The sequence below is a fragment of the Martes martes genome, assembly GCF_963455335.1.
Source record: "Martes martes genome assembly, chromosome: 7".
Classification (NCBI taxonomy): Eukaryota; Metazoa; Chordata; class Mammalia; order Carnivora; family Mustelidae; genus Martes; species Martes martes.
The window spans coordinates 44,471,412-44,485,507 of NC_137894.1; the positions used below are offsets into that span (position 1 = coordinate 44,471,412).

General features: G+C 50.6%; 1 protein-coding gene across 4 annotated transcripts in view; it reads right to left on the bottom strand.

Annotated features, from left to right (window-relative positions):
- DAPK2 (death associated protein kinase 2) overlaps nucleotides 1-13,874 on the bottom strand; it is a 116,645-nt gene extending 102,771 nt beyond the window's left edge. For 2 of the 4 annotated variants that reach the window (XM_080809309.1, XM_080809307.1), the window contains exons 1-2: nucleotides 13,298-13,420; nucleotides 7,557-7,654 (exon numbers count right to left, since the gene is read on the bottom strand). In XM_080809309.1, the coding sequence (XP_080665435.1) occupies nucleotides 7,557-7,648 (92 nt within the window). In that variant the 5' untranslated portion in view covers nucleotides 7,649-7,654; nucleotides 13,298-13,420. Of the gene's footprint in view, nucleotides 1-7,556; nucleotides 7,655-13,297; nucleotides 13,421-13,792 lie in introns of those variants that run through there. The other 2 variants (XM_080809308.1, XM_080809311.1) reach the window with 2 other exon arrangements.
- Between the last annotated feature and the right edge of the window lie 222 nt (nucleotides 13,875-14,096).

The following is a 14,096-nucleotide window of genomic DNA, read 5'->3' on the forward strand; positions in this document are numbered from 1 at the left end:
TCGTGGTGCCCATCGCCAGTGGGTGCCAGGAAGGATCACTGGACTGTGATAATGACCTAGAGTATGTACATGAACGTACGCATCCACACACCCCACTCATCTTTCAGAAACCATTGGCTTGCTCAGGGCATAGCTACGGCCCAAAGGCTACCTTGCCACTAACACCAAGCTGAGAGCTTCCTGGGCCTGAAGAAGACAAGCTTGGTGCTAGTGGCCGGGAAGCCTTTAGGCATGAGGGACAGAGTCCACTGTAAAAGTTCTCTGAGTCTCAGTTTCTTCATCTGTGAAGTGGAAATGTAATCCAGCTCACACTGTTCTAGAACAATAGGAACTACCCGGCACAGACATTGATGTGAGCACAGAAGATTCTTACCACATGTCAGCCACGTTCACCTTCCCAGCAACAGGAAATATAAGCATGTATGTGATCAGAAAGGCACAAAAATCCCAGCCCAGGGCAGCAGATAGGGCTCTGCCCAGCAAAGTTCCTGGCTTTTATTTCTGTCTTTCTCTGAGTTTTGCTGTGTTGCACAAAACGTAATTTCCCAGTTGACTTCTCCTTCATACGGTAGATCTGAATTTCTTGAGGCAAGTACCTAACATTTTGGAGACCAAGTCTCTCCATCTGTAAAATGGAGCAATAACTACTTCACAGGATAAGACAAGGATTAAATATAATAATGTGTGTCCAGGAAATGGAGGTAATTATTGCATTTTGTTTTCTGCTTGGTGTTTGTGAAATCCTGGACATTCATGGATTTCAAGGCCTGTGGTACAAGGGACACGTGGATGAGATTTTCTGCCTCAGATTTAACTCAGGGGAGGTTCCAGACAGCGCTGTTGCTCAGTGAAGGGTATCTGTGGGAGGAGAGCACTTCTCAAGTGTAAAAGGCCTGCTCTGGACACTACAGAGGGGAGCCCAGTCCAGAGGAAACCTCAGTGGGGAGACGGCTAGGGGAACCCTTTCGGGTAATGTGAAGTATGATGACCCGAGCACTTAATAGGGATGTGGGTCCAGAATAAGGGGTAATTAAATACACAGAAGGGGATAGAGTAGGTTGGGGTGGGTCAGACAGCTTTTCTGGGGAGATAGCATTTGACCTAGACCTTGAAGGAAAGAGCATGGAGACGTCACAGAAGTTGTTGGACTCTCTGGCCTCCGTCTCAGTGCTACAGTGATACTCAAAAGAAGAACTTGGGCGGGGAGGAGACAAGCGATGGGGCTTAAGGAGAGCGTTTGTCATGATAAGACCTGGGGGTTGCATGGAGGTGTTGAATCACTCTATGTTACACATGAAACTAGTATTACATTCTCTGTTAATTAACTGGAATTTAAATACAAACGTAAACAAACAAAAAAACAAAATAAGAGAACCTGCCTTCAAAGAGTGGACAGCCTGATACACACAAATGTGAGAGAGGCCTCACCTAGGCAGTCCCAGGGCCATGAATGCTACCCTGCTCTCCACAGCCTCCCCAGCCTGCCCAGTAGCCCAGCACTGGGGGGAATGTTAACTCTGAATGTATGTGCCTCAAGCAGACACAAAAGAGGAGGGGCTGTGTGGACATGAGAAGCAGCCCTGGAAAAATAAGAAGGTAGAACTCAGAAATAAAAATAGTTGCTGAGTTAAGGCTGCTAATCTCTCATTGGCTTAACTTGCCTTCTTCAGTTCTTTATGTAAAAAAAAAAAAAAAAAAGCTTTCATCCAAAATAAGTCTCATAGATCTCTATATAGTGCTATAAAAAGATAGTCAATGTATTTCATTAAGCGAAAAAACAAAGCTGTAGATTGTTATGGTCATGTGATCCCATCTGGGTCCCTGTACACACTTGCTTTACTTAGAAAAGTTCTGAAAGGTGACAGAAGAAAAATTATCATCAGAGTCCAGCTGTGGGCATGAGACAAGGCAGGAGGGTAGAAGGAGGTGACTTTTTACTTGAACTCTTCAGAACTTTATAACATTTGCCATGCATTGCTTCTATAATTTAAAAAGGAAGTTTTTAATTTAAAAAGAAATAATAAAAGCTCCTTTGCTTCAGAGGTCACCTCAGAAACCCTTTTCCCAGGAACTGAGACAAGTCAACCTAAACACCTGTTATTGTAGTTTCCTATAGTGCTTTGTGGCCAGACTGGGCTATAGAACCCATAGAACCCAGCCTGGGTAAATCTGAGCACTACACATTCCTGGAGGTCTTGTTTCTCTCCCAAAAGAGGTTGCCCTGGCTAAGCTGAGTATGTGATCTTAACCACAGGGAACCCCATCAGGTAACTCGGGTCTGGCAGGCAGCCCTATCAATATGGATGTCACAGGGAATTCCTTAGTGCTGCTTAGGGAGGGCGAGGCTGGAGAACAGTGGCTCCCTCCCTGGGTCAAGACTCCTGTCCCTATGAAAGGGGATTCTGCACGTTACATGCCTCGCAGGGTGCCTTGCACACATGAGCCTCCTGTAAGTAACAGGGCTTGTGGCTGGTGTCTTCGCCAGCGAAGAGGAGAGGGGGTGAGGGTACGTGTGGGGTCATGGTGGGGTAGGCTCTTGGATAGAGCTGGGGCTGCAGATAAAAGTTGAATGAACATATTGATAAATATTTGTCTGTTTATTGAAACCAGCACAGTGTAGTTGAAAAGCTTCTTTAAGCTTCACCTTCTATGTTGCTTAGTCTGTGACCTTGGACAAAATCACCCCCCACTCCATCAGCCTCACTTTCCTTGTCTATAAAATTGAGATTGGGACTAACTTCTTGTTGAGATCCAGTTCAGCATAATGTTTTACGATGTTATGTTAATGTAACAGTCTAAGTAAAGGAAAGTCATATAAGCACAAGGAAAGAAGAAAGCGCTAATCATTATAGGACAGACATAATATACATTAAAATAGTTTGTATTCTTGGGTGTACATTCCCAGAGGGAAGGCTTATCTACCAGTGCCCTCCCTCTGAGGAACACCACTCCTTCCCAAATTCTCACCCTCCTGACCCTGACACTGCTACCCTACCCTCAGGGTCAAACAGAAAAGACCACCCTGACATATATTCTCCCCACTCACCAGAAACGTTCGAATGAGAGCCAAAACGAGTTTGTGCTTTGTGAGTTCTTAGGGTGTGGTAGCCAGAGCCCTAGCCCAAGAGTCAGACCACCTGTCCCCACCCCCAAGTGACCTCAGACAAGTCTCTTTCCCTCTCTGGTCCTAGCCCTAACTAAAAAGGAGGAGTTGGGTGGGGTTTTCTTTTTAAGTCTGCTCTTGCTCCCCTATTCCCCTGCTCTACCTAGCCCCAGCTACAAAGGCTGGGAGAAGCCAGAATCTACAGGCCAGCATTACTCCAAGCATTCCCAGAAATAGAAGATGATCTCCAGCATCCCCAGCAGGCTGGTCCCCAAATGGGAGCACAGCCAAGTGTCTGCACTCGGTGCCGTGAGCCAAAAATCAGGCAAGATGCAGGAGCTCAAACAGGGCCACAGCCCAGGACCCTCCAGCCAGGGCACGCTGTCCTGATCCAAAGGCGGATTCTGCAGCTTTTCTCACAGATGTTCTCTTACTTGTAGGATCAAGACATATAATGCCTCCGAAGGAATCAAAAACATGTGCTTTGGGCACCAGACCAGGACCAGAAGGAGAGTAAAAGATTCCTTGTTGGTTAATGCATGGTTTTAATTAAGGTTTCACATGCCTACAGGAAGATGGACCTAAACATGTATGACTTGATATATGTCCATGAAAAGAATGCACCAGTGAAACAAGCACCCAGATGAAGAAAAAGAACGATACCCACCCCCCGGAAACCTCCCTTGGGCCCCCTTCCAGTCACTAGTTCTTCAAGAATAAGCACTATTCTGGCTTTTAGCACCACTGATTGATTTTGCCTGTTTTTGAACGTTACACAAACGGACTTACGCAGCGTGGACTCATTTGAGTCTGGCTTCCTTTGCTCAACATTGGGTTTGTGAGCATGGAAACCAGAGTCAGTCATGTTCACTTGTGCATAGTAAGGACTTGAATGAGGAGCTAAAATCAGTAAGACATCCATGGGTCTAGCCTAAGGTGCTCACCGAGAGCTGAGGAAGCCAGGTTTATGCTCTTCCCAAAATAAGAATGACTCAACCCGGTTCTTCCTGCAGACTCCCTCCTAGGGGGCTGCAGAGGTGAGAGGCAGGGCCTTGGTGCCCCAAACGGACTTCAAAGGCCAGAAGCTCTTGTTCATTGAACACTTACCCCATGCCTGGCTCTGTGAGGGGCACCAGAGATTCAGCAGCTCGCTTAATCCCCGCAACCATGGGCTACGTACTGTTGTTATTCCTATCTAATGGGTACGAGAACAGAGTCCCAGAGAGGTTGAGTAAGTTGTCCTAAGGTTGCACAGCTAGGAAGGGGACACAAATTCCAATCTGTGTTGACCCCTAAGGCCTAACATGGCCACCACTCTGTGCTGACAGGGAGCTCACTGGCTGGCTCCGGCCTCCACCCTTGTCTCCAACCCCAAGTACTAGTGCTTGCCCACAGCTCATATTTCAGCAGGCTCTACCCCACCTCTGGACCTGTGTCCATGCTGTTGCCTTTGCCTGCATGTTTACCCCTCTGCTTTTAAATGAACAGTCACATCCTATAAGCAGCAGTCCCTGACCAGTTGGTCTCAAACTTGCGCCCTATACTCTCACAGTCCCTCCTGCTCTCCCCTTGCATAGCCCTTAACACATGTTATAGTTATCCTTTCGGGTCCCCTGTTCATGGGGTTATTACCTTTCTTCACCAATGGATCACAAGCTTTAAAAGGACAGGAATGTGTCTGTTTGTTCACCACTGCCTTGGACAGTAGCCGGCACACAGTAGCTCCTCAATGGCAAGTTAAGCGAAGAAAAGGAGAGGAGGGGAGAAAAATAGGACTGTCTCTTCTGAATCGGAGCACTCATCTGCAGACAGCTCTTGCTCCAGCCTACTTATGGCTCCTGGCAAGACCTTCCCTCCTCCCTGAGCCCCGGTCTCCTCAGTTTTCAGATGAAGAACCTGGAAGAAAGGATCTCTAAAGGCCTTCTAGCTCATCTGGCCTCCTGACCACAAACCCTAGGAGGTCAAGCCATTCCAAAGCCCTCAGGGCTCTGCAGCCTCTTACCCACACCACATCAGCGGCAGGGTTGGCAGGGCAGGGGCGAGGGGCGTGGATCCAAAGCTTCCAGTCTGTGAGGTACAGACCCACTCACCCTGTGAGGTATGGACCCACCCACCAGAGAACAAGAGGCCTCTTCCAGCTCTAACAGTCCTGATACACAAAGGTGAGGAGAGACAGGACTAAGAAGGAATAATAGGTGAATTCCCTAGGAACTGGCCTTGACTTCCTTCTTCAGAGCCCCCCACCCCAACGAGGTCCCTTCCAACTCTGCTCTTGGCATGTGCATGGCTGCACCCACTGTCAGGCCAGAGCTCCAGGAGGGCAGAAACTCTCCGTGTTTTGCTCATCTTTGTGCCCAGAGCACTTGGCACAGACCCCTCCATGTAGGATGTGGCTGAGGTGAGGCTACCAAATCAAATGCCATGGGCAGGACCTGCCAGGGTCTGCTGCTGGGCTTGCCACCTCCCCCCCCTGGGAAGGACCTGGGAGCACCATGTCAGGAGAAGCACCTGGCTTCCCATTCAGAGATGGACTCCCACTGACCACCTCCCAACCTCTGGCCCTGTCTTCTTCCTATACCTTCTCCAGGCCCTGGATTGCCGTGGCAGTCAGCTCAGACAGAAGGCTAAGGACTTGTGCCCCTCCTGGGTCTCTGCAACCCTTTGCTCCCCCACCCAGCCAGTCAGCCAGGACAAGCGCTCCCTGGGCTTGAAGTAATGCACCCTCTTCGTGAAGTAAGCCTCCTCTGGCTTTGAAGCTCTTTCTGTTTTGTCTTTAAAAATAAAAGTAAGAGATTGAGCGCCTGGGTGGCTCTGTCAGTTGAGCATCCAACTCTGGATCTCAGCTCAGGTCATGATCTCGGGGTTCTGGGATCAAGCCTCGCATCAGGCTCCATACTCAGGGGTGGTAAGCCTGAGGATTCTCTCTCTTCCTCTCCCTCGCCCCCTCTCCCCCACACATTCTCTCTTTCTCCCTTTCAAATAAATAAATTTTTTAAAATAATAAAAATTTTAGGGGTGGCTGGGTGGCTCAGTGGGTTAAGCCTCTGCCTTCAGCTCAGGTCATGATCTCAGGGTCCTGAGATCGAGCCCCGCATCGGACTCTCTGCTGAGCAGGGAGCCTGCTTCCCCCTTTCTTTCTGCCTGCCTCTCTGCCTACTTGTGACCTCTCTCTCTCTGTCAAATAAATAAATTAAAAATCTTTTTAAAAATAAATAAATAAATAAATAAATAAATGAAAATGTTAAAATAAAATAAATAAATAAAAGTAAGAGAATACTGGGCCTGAATCCAAGAGCTCTATAAAGAGGGAAGGCCTCCTGTTTTGCATCAGGGATATAGTGACAGCCTTCAACCCCCACGTTTTTATTCTGCTAGGGATGTAAGGGGTTGAGGCTGGGTGTACTGGTGAGCTCACAGGAGTATGCAAGTGCTGTACTTACTGGAAAAGGCATGACAGGTGTGCAGGTGCAAACTGGACTGGCCAGACTTTGGCCATGTCACTCTCCAGCTGAGCAACTTTGGGCAATTTGCTTAAATTCTCTGGACCAGCTTCCTCACATGAATAATGAGAGTGAAATTCAGACTCTAGGGCTGGTGTTCTGTAGTCACTGAAGAGCCATTTAAATATTAGCAGATTCTAGAAACAGAAGGCAAGAAGAGAGCTTCGGGGGGCATCTGGGTGGCTCGGTGGGTTAAGCCTCTGCCTTCGGCTTGGGTCATGATCTCAGGGTCCTGGGATCCAGGCCCAAATCAGGCTCTCTGCTCAGTAGGGAGTCTGCTTCCTGCCTCCCCCCTTTGCCTGCCTCTCTGCCTACTTGTGATCTCTGTCAAATAAATAGATAAAATCTTAAAAAAAAAAAAAATAAAGAAGAAAGCCTCGGAACATCTTCATTGTTTTCCACACAGTAACTACTTTCAGAACTCAGAATTCATCCCTGGCTGCCTTTGGGATTTAGCCAAGCTAAAAATGCAACCAATAACTCAGATCCTAGGAACCTTCCTGACGAGGCTCGTGTGGCCTCTTACTCAACGCGAATCCATTTTCAGGAGGATTACTTCACCTCCCATTCAGGCACTGGGCTTATGAAACAAAATCCTGAGTGCCATGGAGAATCCCAAGTGGGACTCAGAGAAGAAACCAACAGGCCAGGTCTCGGTCCAGAGTCTGGGGAGGGCTTCATGAGCCAAGGAACAGATGAAACAAGAATCCTTAAGATTTGCCCTTACTGTCAGCCAGGCAATTCGGAAACAACAGGGCACAAGAATTGTAGTCCCTTCTGCTGGCGAGTCGTTATTTCCACAGAGACTGCTATTTGCAGAGCCACACCTGAAGATGAATTCCTCAGGATTGTTTTTAAAGCTTCCCAGGAATCGCATGACAAGCCCGTGCTTACCTGATCAAGCAAACACTGCCCCAGGAGAGGCGTCCCCTCCACCTCTCCCAGCCTCTTACCTGCCCAGCTCCTCTCCGATGTCATAAAAGTCCTCCACCTTCTGCTGCCTGAACGTCTCCATGTTTGGGCTCCTCATTGAGGCCTGGAGCATACAGCCCTGAAACCAGAGGAAACCTGAGGTCAGGACAGCCAGGAACATCAGCACAGGCCTAAGAGTCTGGGCTTAAAAGTAATCGGCTGCACAGAAGCTCATAATTTAACAATAATCCACAGCCCTAGTTCCTCAAGGACTAGCCTGCCCAAGCCTATTCTCACCAGTGACTGACAAGGTATGGTTCTTATTGATTTTTATCAATTCAAACCTATTACGGAGACAGGGAGGGAGGCCTCCTCACTTACTTAGATCTGCTCTAAACACGTTCAGAGAAACAGCCCCATGGCCAGCTTCAATGATTTGTTCTCATGAAATTCAGGCTGGCTGAGAAAAAGAGGCAGCCACGAGGCAGGAGAGAGAGCGCTCATCTTTGAGTCAGAAGTTCCGGGTTCGAGTCCCAATTGCCTGAGTAAGTCATTTAAACTGCCACAATTAGCTTCCCCATCTGCTAAACAGGTTAATCCTGTTAAAACACTCCAAATCATGAAATTATTTTGTAAACTCTACAATGCAGTGGAAATGTAAGGGATTATCATGACCTCAGCTCCCGGAAGGGGTGCGCCACCCAGCTGCGAGTCTAAACTGATTTGTAAACTCTCACTCATCACCCCAAGGGAAAGAGGGACAGGAGTGGTGGAACCAATTATAGGAGGCACCAGCAGTCAGGGGTTGGAGGTTGATTCCAATGCCATCCACAACTAGCTCTGTGACCTCATCTCTTGTCAGAGAGCCTCAGAGTCCTCATCTATAAAATGGACCAACTGCCTGCCCAGAGCCCCTCAGTGAGAGCTAGAGGACAACCCTGAGCCATGGGGAGCGTTCACCACCCCACCAGAAGAAGACTGTTTGCATCCTCCCCTGGGATCTCCCTGCCCCAAAAAGCTCACCCATTCCTGGGACAGCCCCATGCCACCCTGGACAGCACCCCAAGGGAAGGACCTAGGGCACAGTCTGCAAATGACAATGTTACAACCAGCTGCCTGTGGCTGTGTGTCTCAAGAGTCATTAGCACAGGCCTCTCCAAGCTCATTTTGGCTAGCATTGGCAACTTTTCTTCTGCCTGGCAATCAGATACCAACCACACCCGGGGTCCCATGAGCCCCAAAAGACTGTTTTCACCAGGCTGGGTGGAGGCAGCCTTATACAAGGGTGCATCTCATCAATGCCAAGTGGCTGAAGCTGTTCCAACTCTCAGAGAATGTATACATTTCACACTTCTTCCTCCGGCACTGCCCCCTGCACACCGTAGCTCTATTACCATGATGCCGCCTGCCTCCCTCCCTCCCATGGGCTGCACTTCCCTGAAGTCCCCCAGGCAGAGCCGGCCTGGCTCCTGAGCCTGACTTGCCGAACTACTGCATGTTGATGCCCATGGTCCATCAGGCAGCCTCCCTCCTGCTCGGTCTTCACCCAGTGCTAGCCTGAGCCCAGCAAACATGGGCTACAAAAAAGAGCAGGTTCCCAGGGCCCCAGTTCTAGACTAGCCTGGGTATGTAGCAGCTGTCTAACCCACACAGGCTGGCACCCTCTGGGCCTCAGTCCCCTCATCTGTAAATGGAACTGGTGACATCTCTATCGCATACTTCACACAGCCGTATGTGGATCCATTTGTGATTAGGGCATAAACTCATAAGCAAATAAGAAAGGTGATTATTACTGTTAATACATGACTCATCCTGGGCCAGTCTTTGTGTTTCTGCTTCCCACAGCAGTGGAGAAAAGCATTTCAATTCCCTTCTAGGGAAAAGGTTTTGGGATCCTCCTAGAAAGTTTGGCTTGACCAAAATCTGAAGCTATACCCCCTCACTCACAACCCCCTCAAACCCCCATGCTGGCAAATTTCCTGAGACTAGCCCAGAGGGTGGCAGAGGACCGCTATCTACCACCTTCTTTGGGGTCAGGCAGGTCCTAAGGGGTGGGGTTACTCATTTCACACACCTAGAGGGAAGCAGAAAATTCCAAAAAATTCTTTTGACAGATACCCTGAGACTATCCCTAGAACAGCAAAGACCCTCCCCAGAGTAGCTAAGATCCTCCATTAGGCAACAGGCCAGCTCCATTTGCTCTCAGGAGCTGAGCTGGATTCAGCTGAGCAGCCCCAGCTCCCAGCAAAATGATGAGCCCCTGCCTTGGGCTCCAGGTGTAGCCAGGGGCTAGGGGACAAGGGAGCACCCTAAGGACAAACTAGGACCACCAGTTTGGCCCCAACCAAACTTTCCAACCTTAGCCCCCTCCCCCCACATATCCTATATTCCAGCCAAATGAGACCTTTCCCATTCCCTCAAAACTTTCACCCCTGCCATGCATCAGCTCAAGCTGGGCCCTTTCCATGGAAGGCCCACAGGGAAAGCCCTCCCAGCAAAACCATTCCCTTCCCACAAGACCTGGCTCAAATGCTACCAACTCCGTGAGGCTCCATGACTCTATTTCTCATCAAAACAGATTAAAATCCCCATCCCCCTTTAAATTCCCAGAGAGGTCTCTTCGTACATTTTTAGGGTTAGAGCTTTCATATTTTGGCTCATAACTGTCTATGTCTAACCCCAAAGGAGAAGGCACAGACCCTACAGGCACACAGGACTGAGCTGGAATCTCAGCTCTATCACCTCTGCAGATACTGAGCACAGGACAACATACTGTGTGATTCCACTTAGGCAAAACTCATCTATGGTGTTGAAAGTCAGAACAGTGGTTACCCCTGGGTGGGGGGTTATGTCTGGGAAATGGGAGTTTCCGGGTGCTGGCAATGAATGCTGTTTCTTGCTCTGGGTAGTGGTTACATGGATATGTGAAATGTGCACTTATTTTGTATGCAATCAAAATTTTACATAATAAAAAATGAGACTAAGATCTACATTATGACAAATGAGATAAACATGTAAAATGACCTGCATAGTGTTTGGATGTTTCCAACAAATATGAATTCCTTCCTGCCTGCCTCCTGTCTTGGAGCCCCATGAGGGCAGTGGTTGTCACATTCTCACCTGTGACCCCCTGTCACAGCTGGTATACAACAGGCACTCCCTAAATATTTGTTGATTTAAATGTAGGGCCCAGCCTCCCTTCTCAAGGTCACTACTCAGCAGCTTCATCAGGTAAAAACAACTAGTAACAACTTAAAGCATTTTCCTAATTATCTCTCCCCAAGAGGAATTTGCATTTTATCAATTTATCAATTTTATCCATTTAGGGACATAAAACTAAAGGGGAGAAATTCCAAGGTGAAATTATAGTCACCAGTTAGGACCCAGAGAAGGCCCCAAGGCACAGGTACCTTTCTGGCCCTGAGAAGATGAAACAACATGGCAGAGGGGAGGGACACAGCTACAGCTTTTGGTCAGAAGCACAGGATGTCTGCTCCAGACATTCCAAGGGTGAAACCCACCTTCATGCCCACATTTCTCTTAATGGAATCACTAGAACTCACACTCCTGCCCTCAACCCTCATAATAGGCAACCCTTCTGAGGTTTAACAGATTTCCTAGAACCTCACAAATGGGAACCTCAAAGGTTATCCAGGGGCTTTTTAGACACCAGCATGAGGAAGAGGAGGCAAAGCATCTCCCCCTTTATCTATACCATACGTTGGGGCTCTGGGGAAGAATTCACTGGGGGCAGGAGGAGCTTGACAAACCCACTGCTATCTGGTCTATAATCCACTCGTTTTTGTTTTGTTTTTTTTTTAAGATTTTATTTATTTGACAGACAGAGATCACAAGTAGGCAGAGAGGCAGAGCAGAGGGGGTGGGGGGGAAGCAGGCTCCCCGCTGAGGAGAGAGCTTGATGCAGGGCTCAATCCCAGGACTCCGGGATCATGACCTGAGCTGAAGGCAAAGGCTTTAACCCACTGAGCCACCCAGGCGCCCCTATAATCCACTCGTTTGACAAAAGAAGGAAATTGAGGTCCAGACAGGGGATGGGACTTAAAGTCCCACAGCTAGCCCACTCCAGCTGTTCTTGTCCGGGCTTCTGATGACAGCCCCCTCAACCCTCCAGTATAGCACTGGGGTTGGGGAAGCCAGTGGCCTCCAGAGGGACAACTTAGGAGGAAGCCTCCAAGGCTAGAGGATCACAGTGCAGGGAACCCTCTACCCTACTAAATCCTCTCACTCACTGGCCCCAGCTCACTCTCCTGGTCATTTGGAGATCCTCATCCCACCTCACCTCAGTCAGTGAAATGGGACCGTTGCAAGGGGGCAGGCAAGCTTGTCCTCTTATACCTTCCCCCACATTAGGAATCATCACACTCAGGCTGTGAGGAGACTGCCCACAGAAGGGAAGGAGCTCCGGCATTACAGAGCCCCTCCATGCAGTCAAATCTCTGACCAGCCCCAATCAATCTCTGATGAGGAAGCTCGGGCCCAGAGATCAGCCATTTGCCTAAGTTGACATGAGAAAACCCATTTTTCTAACAAAGGTCCAGCTCCACTAGACAGCCTTCTTGTTCACCCTCATGTCTAATAAGGAGGGAAACCTCAGGGAGGTGGTCAGGGTCACTTCAGGTCTCATTCCTGCCAACTGAAAACTTGCTCCAGACCAGCACACACTCACCCCCAGCCACACACACCCTGCACCCCCTGCCCAGGCCTCTTCCAAAGCAGCTGAATTATCAGTGGGGCCACTTTACGGCTAAATCACAACTTGGGAGAAGAGCAGGACTCTGAAAGTACTGGTGAAGAGGCCAAGGTACCAGCTCCCCTTAGTTACCAAGAGTCTCCCAGAAATACCTTACATGGAGGCAGTTGGGAAACAGAGTCGGCAATCACAGCAGCAGCCCCCAGCTGCCCTCCACTGGATTCTAGAGTACAAGGTGCCAGGGGCTGTTCTCTCCACCTGGCCCCAGGGACCTTCCCACCTGCTTCTGAGGCAACCAGCTAGGACTCCCTCGCTCCCAGGGTGCACCCTCAACCTACTACTACCTGCATGCCTCCATGCTCACCTTTCTGGAACTCATTTTCTCACTCCTAAAGTGAGAACACTAATCTCTACCTCGCAAAGTTACAGTGAGGACCAGCCAGACCCACACATGCCATGAGACGTCCACAATGCCTGGCCCAGAGTCAGGATCAACTACTGACGACGCCCTCCTATGCCCTTCTATCCCAGCCTGCTGCAAACTTACTGGCTACCCCCATTGCCTCCCTAGTGGCCCCAGGCCCATGACGACGGGGACCACAGCTTCATTCTGCCACAAGCAAGCTGACTGTGTGTGGAGCAGCCTTTTGGAATCACGTCCTTGTGCAAATGGGAGAAGAGCTATGCGATGTGGTTGCAGAGAAGACTAGCCCCTCTCCTCCCGGAAATCTGTAGTGCTCTCCCCATCATGGGGGCCCTAAATTGATGAAAGTCTGTTTCCTATCTCCCCTCCCCCCACCCCCGCCTTCCCCATCCAGCCCCGGGTGCCAAGCCTCCGCCAGCCGTTCCCACCCCGTCCCTCGTCCCTAGGGTCAAAGTGCCGGGCTTCGGAGGGCGCCCGAGGGCAAGGCCGGCCAAACCCCCCGGACTGGGGGCGGGGGTTACGGTGTGAGGGACCCGGGCGGCGGGCTCGGGGAACCCGACAGCGCGCCCCGGAGCAACCTGCCCCCGCCAGCCCCAGCCCCGCACGCCCTGTCGCGCCCGTCGAGCCCGCATACGGGCGCTACTCACGGCGAGAGGCTGCGCTGGGCGGGCACGGCGGGCGCGACGGGGTGCGCGGCGCTCGGCTCTGCTCTGCTCCCGGCCCGCTGCCCGCCCGCGGAGCCGCAGAGGAGCCGAGGGGGCGGAGCGGCGGCCCCGTCCCAGGCGCCGGCTGGAGAAGCACCCGGCGTCCCGGGACTGGGGCTCGGGGCGCCCCCTGCTGGGAACCCCCTCTGGACCGCCCCGAGGTGAGCGTCTAGAGCCTCCTGCCAGGTCCCCAGACACCTCCAGGAGTGGCGGCGAGAGCCAGCGGCGAGGCTCTCCCTGTGTCCTTAGCGTTCTGCCCCTCACAGGCTGTGTGGCCTTGGACAAGTCAACTAACCTCTCCAAGTCTAATCTGGAAATTGCTTTAAATGAGCGGATGATAATCTGATATAGCTTGGCACAATCGCTCAGAAAATGGTATTTCCTTGTCCCCTCACTCCCAATCCCTTGCCCGCCCCCCACCCCCCACAACGCACACACCGTGAGAGAGGAAGTCCCACGAGGGAATAGGCCGTTTCCTCCCTCCCAGCCAGGATGCTCTTCTGGGAACATCACCACCGGCTTTCACAGCTGGGTGGGGGCTGAGATGGAGAAGGACACTCCCCTTGATCCCCACCAACCCCCAGCTTGGGAGTGGCCTAACCTCGGATGCCCTCTATGTCCCCTCCCCCCAGCCTCTGCATGGTTGGTGAGTGAAGCCCCACATCACCGTCAAGCCTTCCTTAATAAAGGACTTGGCAGTGGATTCCTCCTCTCTTTCTTCTGCCAAAAATCCCAGGAAGAA